This window comes from Mobula birostris, chromosome 10 (assembly GCF_030028105.1).
Source record: "Mobula birostris isolate sMobBir1 chromosome 10, sMobBir1.hap1, whole genome shotgun sequence".
Classification (NCBI taxonomy): Eukaryota; Metazoa; Chordata; class Chondrichthyes; order Myliobatiformes; family Myliobatidae; genus Mobula; species Mobula birostris.
In genome coordinates, this window is record NC_092379.1 from 11392052 (window position 1) to 11407097 (window position 15046).

The 15046-nt window shown below is 50.9% G+C and overlaps 1 protein-coding gene across 1 annotated transcript in view; it reads left to right on the forward strand.

The window, feature by feature from the left end:
• The first annotated feature begins 5617 nt into the window (after positions 1 to 5617).
• The window catches only part of LOC140204408 (uncharacterized), a 28699-nt gene continuing 19270 nt past the window's right edge, over positions 5618 to 15046 (forward strand). Inside the window, exons 1-2 of the mRNA XM_072271129.1 lie at positions 5618 to 7010; positions 12533 to 12756. Of these exons, the coding sequence (XP_072127230.1) occupies positions 5618 to 7010; positions 12533 to 12756 (1617 nt within the window). The remainder of the gene's footprint in view (positions 7011 to 12532; positions 12757 to 15046) is intronic.

Genomic DNA, 15046 nt, shown 5'->3' on the forward strand with positions numbered 1-15046 from the left:
TGATAGGATTAGCGTTAAAGCCTTTCACAGCGGTCACTTGGGAAAGCTTTGGGAGACTAGGGTCTGTGTAAAGTCCACTCCTCGCTGGGCTCCGGACCAGACCTCGTGGAAGTTACAGCCACTGTCCAACTTTCGCTTCTCGATGTCGCGTTCATGGTTCTGCACCTCGCTAGCCGGCACAAATGTGCATGAATTTCAGTGCTTTGAGTTGAACGAGGAAGGAATGAAATGTTGTGCCAAGACGAGGCCACCCTTAGGGTGGAGGAGCAACACCTCATATTCCATATGGGTAGCCTCCAACCTGATGGTATGAACATCGATTTCTCCTACCAGTGAAGAAAATTCACTCCTCTAGTCCCCACTCTGACTTTTCACCTGCCTATTACTTCCGCCTGGGTCCCCTCCTCCTTCCCTTTCTCCTATGGTCCGCTCTCCTCTCCAATCAATTCTTTCTTCTCCTTTCCTTGACCTTTTCCACTCACCATCTTCCAGTTAGTCTCCTTCCCCTCTACCCCCCACCTTTTTATTCTGGCATCCTCCCCATTCCTTCTCAGTCCTGAAGAAGGGTCTCGGCCCGAAATGTAGACTCTTTACACGTTTCCATCAATGCTGCCCGACCTGCTGAGTTCCTCTGGCATTTTGCGTGTGTTGCTTAGGAATGAAATGTTGTCAACTTGAAGTGCAATACAAATGGCCAGATATGAGTAGCATATCAGTGCGTGAAAGACAAAATACAATCTCTTCTGGTAAAGCCTCCCCCCCCCCCCCGCCACCCGAACGGTTACTATATTAAGGGGAACATGAGGGGGAACGTCTTCACTCAGAGGGTTGTGAGAGTGTGTGGAACGAACTGCCAGCACAAGCGGTGCATGTGAGCTCGGTTTCACGGTTTAAGAGAAGTTTGGACAGGTAGATGGAGGGTTATGGTAGGGATATGGAGGGTTATGGTCCTGGTGCAGGTCAATGGGAGTAGGCAGTTTAAATAGTTTGGCATGGACTAGATGGGCTGAAGGGCCTTTTCTGTGCTGTACTTCTCTGTGACTCTATTTTCCTACAGTGTGGATAACTACACTCAACCCAACGCTGAGCTGACTTCAGAACCTACAGACAAGGGGTTCCCAACCTTTTTTAAGCCAAGTGCCAAAACCATTGAGTAAGGGGTTTGTGGTCCTCAGGCTGGGAAACCCTTTCAAGGACTCTAAGACCATTAATATACATTTTTTAAAAATATTGTTTGCACCATTTGTGTTCTTTTTGCACATTGGTTGTGCGTTAGTCTTTGCTTCTGCATAGATTTCCATAAATCCTATTGTATTTCTTTACTTTTCAGTAAATGCCTGCGAGAAAAATGGGGTATGATGACGTGTGCTGTACATAGTTTGATAATAAGTTTGCTTTGAACTTTGAACTTCCAGACGAGAATTCCCCAATCGCTCCCCAAGCAGTGAAACGCATCCCCACGTTCAAACACTGACCAATTTACAGTGCCCCAGTTCTACAGTGCCGTCGCCAGTGGCTTGGCGGAGAGAGACAGGAACCTGCGTGTCTGATCCAGGCCGGAGAGAGACAGAAACTTGCGTGATCCAGGCACCCTCTGCATTCACGGCCTCGGGATTAAAGATGGTGCCTGGCTTGCTGAGTTCCCGCTGCAGCTTGTTTCTTAAGAGACGCAGAACAGGGTCACAGAACACCACGGCGCTGAAACAGGCCCTTCGGCCCGTCTAGCCCCTTCATCCTGCCTAGTCGCACCGACCTACACCTGGACCGTGGCCCTCCATAACCTCCCAACCGTGTACCTCTCCTGGGGCACAGTAAATTGGACAGTGTTTGGACGCGGGCACACAAAATACTCTGCAGATGCTGGGGTCAAAGCAACACTCACAACACGCTGGAGAAACTCAGCAGGTGGGGCAGCATCCGTGGAAAAGATCGGTCGACGTTTCCACGGATGCTGCCCGACCTGCTGAGTTCCTCCAGCGTGTTGTGAGTGTTGTTTGGACGCGGGGATGTGTTTCGATGCATTTAGCAATTGGGGAATTCTAAAATGGTACAGTATTTTACAGTTCAAGCCCGCATCCACCGCTTGAGCTGGCACCTTGTTCCGCACTCTAAGTCAGGGGGTTTACCAATCTTTCTGTGTACGTCCATCGTCAACGTCGATCAGGACCTCGACACCATTATGATGGTGTCGAGACTAGCGCGTGGTTTGGGTTTAAATGAGGGGGAGTTGCACAGCGTCAGCCTCACTCTCTCTTCCCAATTCCCATCTGGATCCAGTGGCAAGACAGAGTCGAGACGGTTGGGGATGGGACTAGGCGCAGTGGATGACCGGGACGTCGTCTGTGTCTTGTCCTGCTCTACACGTTCCACGACACTTGCAGAGACCGCCTTCTTGACCGTTGGACCTTCCATAGGTCTCGTCCGCTCAATCCGCCGGAGTCTGTCTTCACATGCTGGGATAGACAACTCCCTATCTCACCGAGAGTTTGAGACCCGTCGGCTACCCTCACCTGGTTTAGCCGGCTTGTGGAAGCCGTTGCCCGGGGTGTGGCCGCTGTCGCATGCAAACAGCTACGGGGAGCCACAGGTGAGAGCTGAGTGCCAGGTGGGGACCAAAGATGGACTAATCACCTTGAAAAGGACATCACATGTTGCCCCGCCGGAGGTGCTACCCCTCGCTGACAACCCAGACACCCCATCTTTTTGCACGCCATGGACCAATACCATTAAGCAAGGGGTCCGTGGACTCCAAGTTAGGAACCCCTTCGCTAAATAATGAATTTCCCCCTGATGTTCCCTTGAAGAGTTTCACCTTTGACCCTTAACCCACGACCTTTAGAATCTTTCTTGCTCCGGGTTCTGACGTGCCCAGTCGCTTGCGCCTCTGTCAGAATGAAAATCAGTATTGATTCACCCGGCTCGGCACTGGGGGGGTGGCACGATGTGGCAGATGCTGATCGTAGAACTAAAACATTATATAACGGATTTCACACCATTATGGACAGTACTGCTGGCATTTTCAATTTAATTTGAGTAGTTAATTGAATTAACGGAATTTGAATTCCCCGGGGCCTGTGGGACTCTCGTCCCCGGTTTACTGGTGCAGCCAGACCAGAAGCAGAGGCCGTATAGCCCGAGAAATGATTCTCTTTTTCACGAGGATGGGATTGGGGAGGCGGAGTGGATGGGTTGGTGGGTCTGATTTAACACCGGACCGAATTCTAACCTGCCTAGAGCAAAGCAGAATCGGGTTTAATATCGCCAGCGTACGTTGTGAGACTTGTTAACTTTGCAGCAGCAGTTCAATGCAATACATGATCATAGAGAAAAAACTGCGAATTACAGTAAATATGTATATTATGTAAAATAGTTAAATTAAATAAGTAGGGCAAAAACAAAAAAGTTACTAAGTTAGTGTTCATGGTTCAGTGTCCTTTCATAAATCGGGTGGCAGAGGGGAAGAAGCTGTTCCTGAATCGCTGAGTGTGTCTAGCCTCCTGTACCTCCTCCCTGATGGTAACAGTGAGAAAAGGGCATGTCCTGGGTGATGGGGGTCCTCAATGACGGAATACATGATAATAGAGAAAAAAAGAAAATTAATTACTGTGTGTATACATATAAATAAATATATATATAAATATATATATAGAGAGAGAGAGAGAGGAGTCATATATTAAATAATAGTAAGCTATTAATATATAGTTAAATAAGTACTGCAGTGCAAAAATAGAAATTAAAAAGTAGTGAGGTAGTATTCCTGGGTTCAATGTCCATTCAGAAATCTGACGGCAGAGGGGAAGAAGCTGTTCCTGAATCACCGAGTGTGTCTAGCCTCCTGTACCTCCTCCCTGATGGTAGCAATAAGAAGAGGGCACGTCCTGGGCAATGGGGGTTGTTAATGATGGACACCGCCTTTCTGAGGCATTTGAAGATGTCCTGGACACTCCGGATCCTGGTAGCCATGATGGAGCTGGCTAATTTTACAACGCTCTGCAGCTTGTTTCGGTCCTGTGTCCACCCGCTCCCCCCCCCCCATACCAGATGGTGATGCAGCCAGTGAGAATGCCCCCCACCGTACACCTGGAGAAATTTGCGAGTGTTTTTTGGTGTCATACCAGATCTTCTCAAACTCCGCAGGAACTTAACTGCCGCTGTCCTGCCTTCTTTGTAGCTGCGTTGGTACGTCGCACACGATGCGCACAAATTGCGGGAGGAACTCTGCAGATCGGATGTAGGGAAGGACAGAGGCAGTCGGCGTTTCAGGCCGAGACATTTTCCCCGTCCTGCTGGGTTCATCCAGCAGTGTGTGTGTGTGTGTGTGTGTGTGTGTGAGAGAGAAGAGAGTGTGATTGTGTGTGTGAGAAGTGAGTGTGTGAGTGTGTGTGAGACAGAGTGTGAGTGTGTGTGTGAGAAGAGAGTGTGTGTGTGTGAGAGAGAGTGTGAGTGTGTGTGTGAGGAGAGTGTGTGAGTGTGTGTGAGAAGAGAGAGAGTGTGTGTGTCTGAGAGAGAGAGAGAGAGTGTGTGTGTGTGTGTGTGTGTGTGTGTGTCTAGGTACCATATCCGATGCGGACTTTGTTGACCATGGTTCTCCATATAGATCTATCCTTCGTTTTGTGGATGACTTCCATTTCCTCGATGTGTAGCCACCTGGCTATGCTTTTGATGTACATAAGTCGAGGTCTTCCTCTAGGTTTGCTCCCCTCAATCTTTCCAGAGAGTATGAGTTTTTCTAGTTCATCTTTCTGCATGATGAGTCCTAGGAATCTGAGCTGTCTTTCTCTTACTGTTGGTATGAGTGATCGAACTGCTTGGGCTCTTCTGAGAACTTCTTTATTCGATGTGTGTGTGGTCCATGACATTTTTAACATTCTCCTGTAGAACCATAATTCAGCTGCTTCTAGTCTCTTTCCCATTGCTGGGGAAATGGTCCAGCATTCACTTCCATGAGTCAGGATAGAATAAATGTAGCACTGCAGTATTCTGTTTTTAGTGTACGTGCTCATCTTTCTGTCTGTTAATATGGTCTTCATTTTTTGGAAAGCTTCTTTCGCCATTGTTATTGTGTATTTGATATCTGTGTCGCACCTGCCATCACTTGTTATTAGGCTGCCAAGATATTTGAATTTGTTCACTTGTTTGATGTTTGTATTTCCGATCTTGATCACACAGTGTGTGCGTGTGTTCTTCAATTCTTCCAGCGTCCGCAGGACCGCCCGCGTTTCTAACCTGTCTTCCTCTGTTCAGTTCTGCAGTCGGAACCCGGGCCCACGGCTCCGCCGCTGCCGCCAGCTGCACGCCCGACATGGGTCAGAAGGATCGGGAGAACTTGGCCCCAGCACGCTGGTAACCGGACAGAAGAGCAGGGGGGCAAGAAGTGTGGGACCGGCTTCAAGTCTTCACCTTCTGCCGGCACTTTCAGGGGCAGCTTTGACGGGCTACAGTGCGCAGAGACCGTGAGCTGGTGAAGGGACGGGGACGGTGGGGTGGGGCGAAAGGAAGAGGTTTCAAGCTCAGTGCCGGTCTGGGGGCTGCGGGAGTGGATGCCAGGGACGGGGAGGGGGCCGATGGCTTTTTGGGTCCCCCGTGGCCTTTAGATGGGGGGAAGACCTTGCAGTTGATGGAAGTGATGCTGTCGGGCCGCTCGCTCTACGGTGCCAGCTGCCTGCCCTCCGGCACAGGGGATCTGGTGAGTCACCTCCCCCCACAGGGCAAGCCTGGCAGCAGACCTTGGGCACCCCTCCGCCCCACCAGGAGAGGCATCCAGGCCAATGGCTGCTGCTGGAGACGAGGCCCTCTCAGCCTGGCCGAGGACGGAGCTCGGCCCTTGAAGCTGGTCTCCCTTCCGGGCCGGCTCACTAGCGGGAGGGGCGAGGAAGATGGCAGCGTCGGTCCCGGAAGGCCGGGACCGCCGGCTCGTGTCACAGCGCACGAAGAGGGCTGGTGTCCCACTCGCGGAGCTCCAACCACTGAGGAAGCAGAAGGGGGGTCTCCTCATGGAGCTGGTCCTGACACAGAGGTAGGGGGTGGGCTCCTTGATGGGGCTGATTCTACCACAAAGATAGAGGGTGGGTCCTGTCGTGGAGCCGGTCCCCTCGAAGAGGTGGACAACGGGCTCCACGGTGGAGCTGGTCCCCTCGATGAGATGGGCAATGGGCTCCACGATGGAGCTGATCCCCCCACAGAGGTGGACGGTGGGTTCTGTCGCGGAGTTAGTCCCCTTGAAGAGGTGGAGGGTGCGTCCTGTCACAGAGCTGATTCCCTTTCAGAGGCAGGGTATGGCCTCAATCCCGGACCTGTGGCACAAAGTGGACACTCGCACAGAGCTGGCTTTTCAGTGGAGGCAGATGGAGCTGGCCAGATAGAGGAGAAAGAGCATGGGCCCCATGATAGAGGTGGTCCCAGGGTGGAGACAGGTGCTGAGCCCTACCACGGAGCCAGTACAGTCAGTGAGTGCTATCAGAGAGCGGATTTAAATTGTGAGCCCTATCACAGAGCAGGCCGGAGGGGAAGCTCACAAGATAACAAGGACTATGTTGGCAAAGACGGCACATCCACAGGCCTGACAGGACTCCAAGAACAGCAGTTCATGCTTCGAGGTATCGAGGGCGGTGATAAGCAAGCAACTGAAACGGCTTCCCTGTCGGAGACCCACCCATATACAGCCCACAAGCACAGCAGTCCCGCTTCAGGCACTGGCCCGCGTCCGACAGGCCTGTTAACCATGACGACAGCTGGGAAGGACGGCCAGGCCCCTGGTGCCACCCCCCAGCAGAGCGGGGAGCCCGAGGAGGCCGACGATGACTTTGGGACGTTTGAGAAGGCGGGGAACCTGGTGCTCTGGGCCGAACCTGTCGGCCCCGTATGGCTAGAAGACGAGAGGCTGTTTGGCCAGTGCGGAAACACAGCCCCCAAGAGCCAGGAGGCCGACAAGGACACGGACCACCATCGATCATGGGGACCTTGGCCCAAGAATCTCAGAGAGACTGCACAGCACAGAGCAAGCCTTCACGGTAAACACTGTGGCGGGGGGTGGGACGGGGGGGGGGTGAGGCCTAGTGTGCAAGGCTTTCTGCTGATGGAGTTCGGGTTGACCACAACTATTAGCTCCTCGGCCGCGCTGTTCAGTTTTACCAATCCCATTTTCCTTCTCAATGTTGGCTAGGCCTCACTTGGAATACCGTGTGCGGTTCCAGCCATCACGCTGTAGGGGGAGATTAAGCTGGAGAGGGAAACGTTTTCAAAGGATGTTGCCAGGTTTGAAGGGCTCGAGTCATCAGGAGAGGCTGGATAGGCCTGAGGCTGTTTTCTCTAGAGCACAGGATGCCGAGAGGTGCAGTGACAAGGATGTATCGGTTTGTGGGAGGAATCAACTGGGGACATTCACAGGCCTGACGGAACCCCAGCAACCACAGTGCGCCCACCGAGGTATCCGGGTCGAGACAGGAAGGACTGGCCGGCCAAAGACCCATCCATGTACAGGCCACAAGCAGGCTGGCAGGTTAATTGGTCATCGTAAATCGTCCCGTGATTAGGCCAGGGTTAAATCGGGGGATTGCCGGGCAGTACAACTCGAAAGGCCTGATCCACGCCCTATCTCAGTAAATAAACACAGACACACACACACACACACACACACACACAATATATTGAATGAAGATCTAGTTCAGGTTCAAGTTTAATTGCCTTTCAACCATACACGAATACCGCCAAATGAAAGAGCATTCCTCCAGGGCCTAGGTGGATGTGTTCAAAACTAGAGGGCGTAGGTTAAAGGTGAGAGAGAGGACATTTAGAGAGTTCCTCCAGCAAGTTGCTCGCTGGTCCAGATTCCAGCTTCTGCCGTCTCCTGTGCCTCCAAGTTTGAAGGGGACCCCCCCCCCCCGAAGGGGGGCACTGAGAGCGGGTGGCATCCGGAAAGAGTTGTCAGAAGCAGGCACAGTTACAACATTCAAGAGGTACCTGGTCAGGTGGACGAAGGAGCAGGCCGTAGAGGGATGCCACAGTTGCGTGGCGGTTAGTGCGTCGCCATTACAGCTCGGGGGGTGGGGGTGGGGGGGGGGGGGCGCCGGAGCTCGGAGTTCAACTCTGGAAGAGGTCTGTAACGTCCAAATGTGTGGGTTTTCCCCGGGTGCTCCGGTTTCCTCCAAAGACGCACCGGTCGGTGGGTTCATTGGCCATCGTAAATTGTCCCGCGATTAGGCTAGGGTTAAATCAGTGGTTTGCTGGGCAGCGCGGCTGGAAGGGCCAATTCCACTCTGTTTATCAATCAATACATAAATGTGGAATTAAGATTACAATCAGGTTCAAGTTTAACTGTTAGTCAACCATACATGCGTAGAGGGCTGTGCGGCTGGGTAATTCCAGGCAGCTTCGAGAGTAGGTTACATGGTCAGCACAAGATTGTGGGCCGAAGGGCCTGTACTGGGTTGTAGATTTCTATGTTCTATATCAATACCCATGTATATAGCCAAGTGAAACAGTGTTCCTCCAGGGTCAAGGTACAAAACACAGTACCAACATTCATACACAGCACAAAGCACATATAAGATAACAAACACATACGGTCACGCTCAGAAATACGTTATAGCCCAAGTTAGCTTTATTTTGTCACATATATGTGGAAGCAGTGAGGCGGCCAGTGAAATGCGTCATTTTGCACCAACATCCAACATGATCTGGGGATTGTGATGGGGGCAGTCTGCAAGTGTGGCAATGCCAGCAGCGCTGTAAATCAGTTGTGCTAACCACTACACTACTGCGCCGCCCTGATTAGTTCAGACAGGTGGGTTAGTATCGATGGGTAAGATGGCCCATATAGACAGGATGGGCTGAAAGGCCTGCTTCTGTGCTGTACACCTCTATGACTCTGCCTCTGCTTTTGCAGTAGTGGGGTTTCCGATGGGTCAGACCAGGAAACCAGCTGGCAGCCAGGAAGAGAACCCCCCCCCCCCCCACCGGGAAACCCACCCTTCTCCAACAGCCTAAGCACCACACATAGAGTTCTGGAGAAACTCAGCAGACCAGGCAGCATCCGTGGAGGAGAATAAACAGTCGACGTTTCCGGCCAAGACCCTTCCTCAGGACTGGACAGGAGGTGGGGGGAAGATGCCAGAATAAAAAGGTGTGGGGGGAGGGGAAGGAGGAGAGCTGGAAAGTGATGAGTGAAGGCTGGTAGCGGGACGGCGGGACTGTCATATGTTGAAAGATTGGAGCGACTGGGATTGTATACACTGGAATTTAGAAGGATGAGAGAGGATCTGATTGAAACATATAAGATTATTAAGGGATTGGACACGCTAGAGGCAGGAAACACGTTCCCGATGTTGGGGGAGTCCAGAACCAGAGGCCACAGTTTAAGAATAAGGGGTAGACAATTTAGAACAGAGTTGAGGAAAAGCTTTTTCACCCAGAGGGTTGTGGTTCTGTGGAATGCTCTGCCTCAGAAGGCAGTGGAGGCCAATTCTCTGGATTCTTTCAAGAAAGAGTTAGGTAGAGCTCTTAAAGATAGCGGAGTGAAGGGACATGGGGAGAAGGCAGGAACTGGATACTGATTGTGGATGATCAGCCACGATCACAGTGAATGGCGGTGCTGACTCGAAGGGCCGAATGGCCTACCCCTGCACCTATTGTCGATTGTCTATTGAAAGGTCAAGGGCTGGAGAGGAAGGAATCTGATTGGAGAGGAGAGTGGACTACAGGAGAAAGGGAAGGAGGACAGGGAAGCCATGGGCAGGTGAGAAGAGGTAAAAGGTCAGAGTGGGGAATAGAGGAAGAGGGGAGGGGGGAGTTTATTTTATTGGAAGGAGAAATCGATATTCATGCATCCAGTTGAAGGGTTGAACCCTCCCCGACAGCCTCGCCTTCCGCAGTCATGAGGAAAGCTTCCGTAAACACCCAGGGGGGAGAAATTTACTGTCCCAGCATGGGAAAGGTGGGATCTTCTCCCCGCTCAAGCTTGATCACACCCTTCCGGCACCGCGGAGGACCAGAACTGTGCACGATATTCCGAGTGTGGCCGAGGAATTCCTCCTCCTTTTCCTGGAACTTTTCCGGAGCTTCCTTTTGTGACCTGGGGTGCTTTCACTGAGCAGGGGCGAGGCTACTGGCCCTTCGGACCTGTGTCAGCACTTTGGGGGGGTGGGGGCTGTACCTCCTTCGAATCAGAATCAGGATTATTATCACTGACATACTGAATGTGGCAAAATTTGTTGTTTGGTGGCATCGGTACAGTGAAATACATTACTATCAGTTACAGTAAGAAATATTTTAAACATAACTAAACAGTGCAAAAAGGGAGCAAATTGTGAGGTACAGTACTGCACAAAAGTCTTGGGCACACATATACAGTATATAGCTTGGCTGTCTAAGACTTTTGCTCAGTACTGTAGTAATTTATGCATTGCACTGTACTGCCAGACAAAATTCAAATTTGCTGACATATGTGATTGACGATAAACCTGATTCTGGTCTGGGTCTCTGTTGTGCACTGAGAGTGGGAAGGGGGCAGGGAAAGGGGAATCATGGTTGGGAAAAGGGGAAGGGAGAGGGGAATCATGGTTGGGAAAAGGGGAAGGGAGAGGGGAATCATGGTTGGGAAAAGGGGAAGGGAGAGGGGAATCATGGTTGGAAAAAGGGGAAGGGAGAGGGGAATCATGGGGAAAAGAGAAGGGAGAGGGGAATCATGGTCAGGGAAAGGGAAGGGAGAGGGAATCATGGTTTTGGAAAAGGGGAAGGGAGAGGAGAATCATAGTTGGGAAAAGGGGAAGGGAGAGGGGGAATCATGGTTTTGGGAAAGGGGAAGGGAGAGGGAATCATGGTTAAGGGAAGGGAGAGGGGATTCATGGTTGGGGAAAGGGGAAGGGAGAGGGAATCATGGTTGGGAAAAGGGGAAAGGAGAGGGGGAATCATGGTTGGGAAAAGGGGAAGGGAGAGGGGAATCATGGTTGGGAAAAGGGGAAGGGAGAGGGAATTATGGTTGGGAAAAGTGGAAAGGAGAGAGGGAATCATGGTTGGGGAAAGAGGAAGAGAGAGGGAATCATGGTTTTGGAAAAGGGGAAGGGAGAGGGAATCATGGTTGAGGAAAGGGAAGGGAGAGGGGATTCATGGTTGGGGAAAGGGGAATCATGGTTGGGGAAAGGGGAATCATGGTTGGGAAAAGGGGAAGGGAGAGGGAATCATGGTTGGGAAAAGGGGAAGGGAGAGGGAGAGGGAATCATGGTTGGAAAAAGGGGAAGGGAGGGGGCAATCATGGTTGGGAAAAGGGGAAGGGAGAGGGAATTATGGTTGGAAAAAGTGGAAAGGAGAGAGGGAATCATGGTTGGGAAAAGGGGAAGGGAGAGGGAATCATGATTGGGAAAAGGGGAAGGGAGAGGGAATTATGGTTGGGAAAAGTGGAAAGGAGAGAGGGAATCATGGTTGGGAAAAGGGGAAGGGAGAGGGGAATCATGGTTGGGAAAAGGGGAAGGGAGAGGGGAATCATGGTTGGGAAAAGTGGAAAGGAGAGGGGGAATCATGGTTGGGAAAAGGGGAAGGGAGAGGGAACCATGGTTGGGAAAAGGGGAAGGGAGAGGGAATCATGGTTGGAAAAAGGGGAAGGGAGGGGGCAATCATGGTTGGGAAAAGGGGAAGGGAGAGGGAATTATGGTTGGAAAAAGTGGAAAGGATAGAGGGAATCATGGTTGGGAAAAGGGGAAGAGAGGGAATCATGGTTGGGAAAAGGGGAAGGGAGAGGGAATTATGGTTGGGAAAAGTGGAAAGGAGAGAGGGAATCATGGTTGGGAAAAGAGGAAGGGAGAGGGGAATCATGGTTGGGAAAAGGGGAAGGGAGAGGGGGAATCATGGTTGGGAAAAGGGGAAGGGAGAGGGAATTATGGTTGGGAAAAGTGGAAAGGAGAGAGGGAATCATGGTTGGGGAAAGGGGAAGGGAGAGGGAATCATGGGTTTGGAAAAGGGGAAGGGAGAGGGAAATCATGGTTGGGGAAAGGGGAAGGGAGAGGGGGATCATGGTTGGGGAAAAGGGGAAGAGAGAGGGAATCATGGTTGGGGAAAGGAAAGGGAGAGGGAATTGTGGTTTTGGAAAAGGGGAAGGGAGAGGGGAATCATGGTTGGGAAAAGGGGGAGAGAGGAGGAAGCAGGAAGCACCAGAGAGACATTCTGTAACGGTCAATCAGGTTTAATATCACCGGCATATGTTATGCAGCAGCTATATAGATGAAAGACTTTTGATAGTACTGTACCTGATGTCATTTGGGAATATCAAGTGATTTGGGGGGGTAACCTATTCATATTTGGATAACTTTCCTGTTGTACATCCTGTTTATTACAAAGTACTATAAAGTGCACATTGCACACTTAGACGGACACGTAATGTAATAACTTTTACTCCTCATGCATGTGAGGGATGTAGGGAATAAAGTCAATTCAGTTCGAGGGATGATATCAGGCTGGTTTGCAGAGACTCTCACCTCTGACCTCAAGAATGGGGACACCAAGGGCCACTCTGTGCCAAATGTCTGTTTGTCGTCCTCTCCAGGGTCTTTGGACGGCGCGGTGGAAAGCTGGGAGAGCAGAAGCCCCCACCCCAGCCCCTCCCTCACCTCCAGAGGCAGCTGGGCGGCCTTCGACGGTGCCAGCCAGGGCGGCGGCTTTGACGCTTTCTCAGCTGGCGAGTGGGTGATGGGGCAGCATGGGGCCGGAGAGCAATGGTGGTCTCCTCGTCCTCCAGTGGCAGCGGCTTCTGAACCTTCACCCGCCAGGGTAAGTGACCTGGGTGCAGCACTCGGCTGGCACAGTGCACGTACCTTCACACACCCTCGACTGGAACCACCTATTACTTCATCTTGAAGGTACAGCAAGGAACTGGCCCCGTCCCAGCAATCCCCCAATATAACCCTTAGCCTTTACAATGACCAATTAATCTACCAACTGGTAAAACTTTGGACTGTGGGAGGAAACCGGAGCACCCAGAGGAAACCCTTGCATTCCACGGGGAGTGGGGGGGGTGGAGGAAATGTGCAGACTCCTTACAGATGATGTCGCGACTGAACTCCGAACTCTGACGCCCCTGAGCTGTAATAGCGCTAAGTGCTGTGCGTCCATGGCGCCAACCCACCTCGCGAGCACGCGCCCCTCTGCTCCCTGCCCCCGTGCAGACTTCATAGAGTGTCTCCTTCAAAAAGTAGGATCGATCCGATTTGTGGACCGATCAACGGAACTCAGTTAGCAAACCCACGTCACAACTCACGGTTAATCGAAGCTCGCGCTTTATCGTCTCTGCACAGACAACAACGTAACAACTTCAACCTCAGGCCGAAACATGAATTCCACTCTTCCCTCTGTACCCATGCTCAGTCATACCACTTCTCCAATTTATAACACGGAAATAGAGATCTCCTGTTGGGCAGATGGTCGATCCTTTCTTCTCCCAGTCCCTGGCATGGGGGATCTCCCTTGCAAGGGTTTGTTGCCCCTTTAAATTTGAAGTTCCTAACTCTTACAGTGTTCCTCATCAGCTCAAATGATACACTTCATTCTTGTTGGTTTGAGGTCATCTGACTGACCTATGACACCTTCCCATTGAATGTAGTCCAAAGGCTTTCGGTTTTTTCTTTTGTTCTCTGACTCTGGTTCAAACCAGACAAACCAGGTTACTCAGACACAGTGCCGAGATAACGAGATTACTTCTGCAAGCCAGTCGTTATGCACAATTTACCTGAACATAATCTCAGGTTTTGCGGGTCAACAACAGAAATCCCTTGTGTCCAAGTTCAATTGCTCTGATTAGCTTACACCGGGGCAAGAATCGTTCTGAAACAGTTCACAAGATGGAGGCTACAGGGCAGCTTTGCAAAATGGCAGCCTCCATTCCTTCAGGCACATGGCAAGAACAAGGACAATTGGTTTATCTGCTTCCACTGTCCTTGACTCATGTGAATTCAATGTTGTCTTCCATATTTTAACTCCTCCATGGCCAACAGATTGGCAGCTGCGGACTCCTCCTCCTGTCTCAGATCAATGCCAACAAAGCCTTGGTATTCAGCAGGAGTTCCCAACATTTTCTAAGCCATGGACCAGTACCATTAAGCAGTTAGTGGATGCTAGGTTGGGAACCCCAGGAATTCAGAAAGCCAGACCATAATGTAAATTAGCAAATTGATTTATTAGAAGGTTTTTGACAAAAGTGTTTTGTAGTAAAAATACACCTGTATCTGGAAGGTCCAACTGCTGGTGAATCAGTATCCTGGCAAAAACTACACCATGAAGACAAAAGAACACTCCAAAAAACTCCACAAAAAGGTTATTGGAAAGCACAAGTTAGGAGATGAATACAAGGCAATTTCCAGATCACCGAATGTCCCTTGGAGTGCAGTTATGCCAGTCATTGAGAAATGGAAAGAATATGACACAGCTGTAAATCTGCCTAGAGCAGGCCATCCTCAAAAACTAAGTGACCGTGCAAGAAGGGGACTAGTGAGGGAGGTCACCAAGAGATCCGTGACCTAGGGCACCACTGCTTAATACAAGGGGACATGGCTTTAAGGTAAGGGGTGGGAAGTTCAAGGGGGATATTAGAGGAAGGTTTTTTACTCAGAGAGTGGATGGTGCATGGAATGCACTGCCTGAGTCAGTGGTGGAGGCAGATACACTAGTGAAGTTTAAGAGACTACTAGACAGTTATATGGAGGAATTTAAGGTGGGGGGGGTTATATGGGAGGCAGGGTTTGAGGGTCGGCACAACATTGTGGGCCGAAGGGCCTGTACTGTGCTGTACTATTCTATGCAACAACCTCTCACTCAGTGACAGCAAGACCAAGGAACTGATTATTGACTCTAGGAGAGGGAAACCAGAGGTCCATGTGCCAGTCCTAGTCAGAGAATCAGAGGTGGAGAGGGTTAGCGACTTTAAATTCCTGGTTGTTACTATTTTAGAGGACCTGTCCTGGCCCCAGCGTGTAAATGTAAATTACGAAGAAAGCATGACAGCCCCTCTACTTCCTCAGGAGTTTGCAAAGATTCAGCATAACATCTAAAACTTTGGCAAACCTCT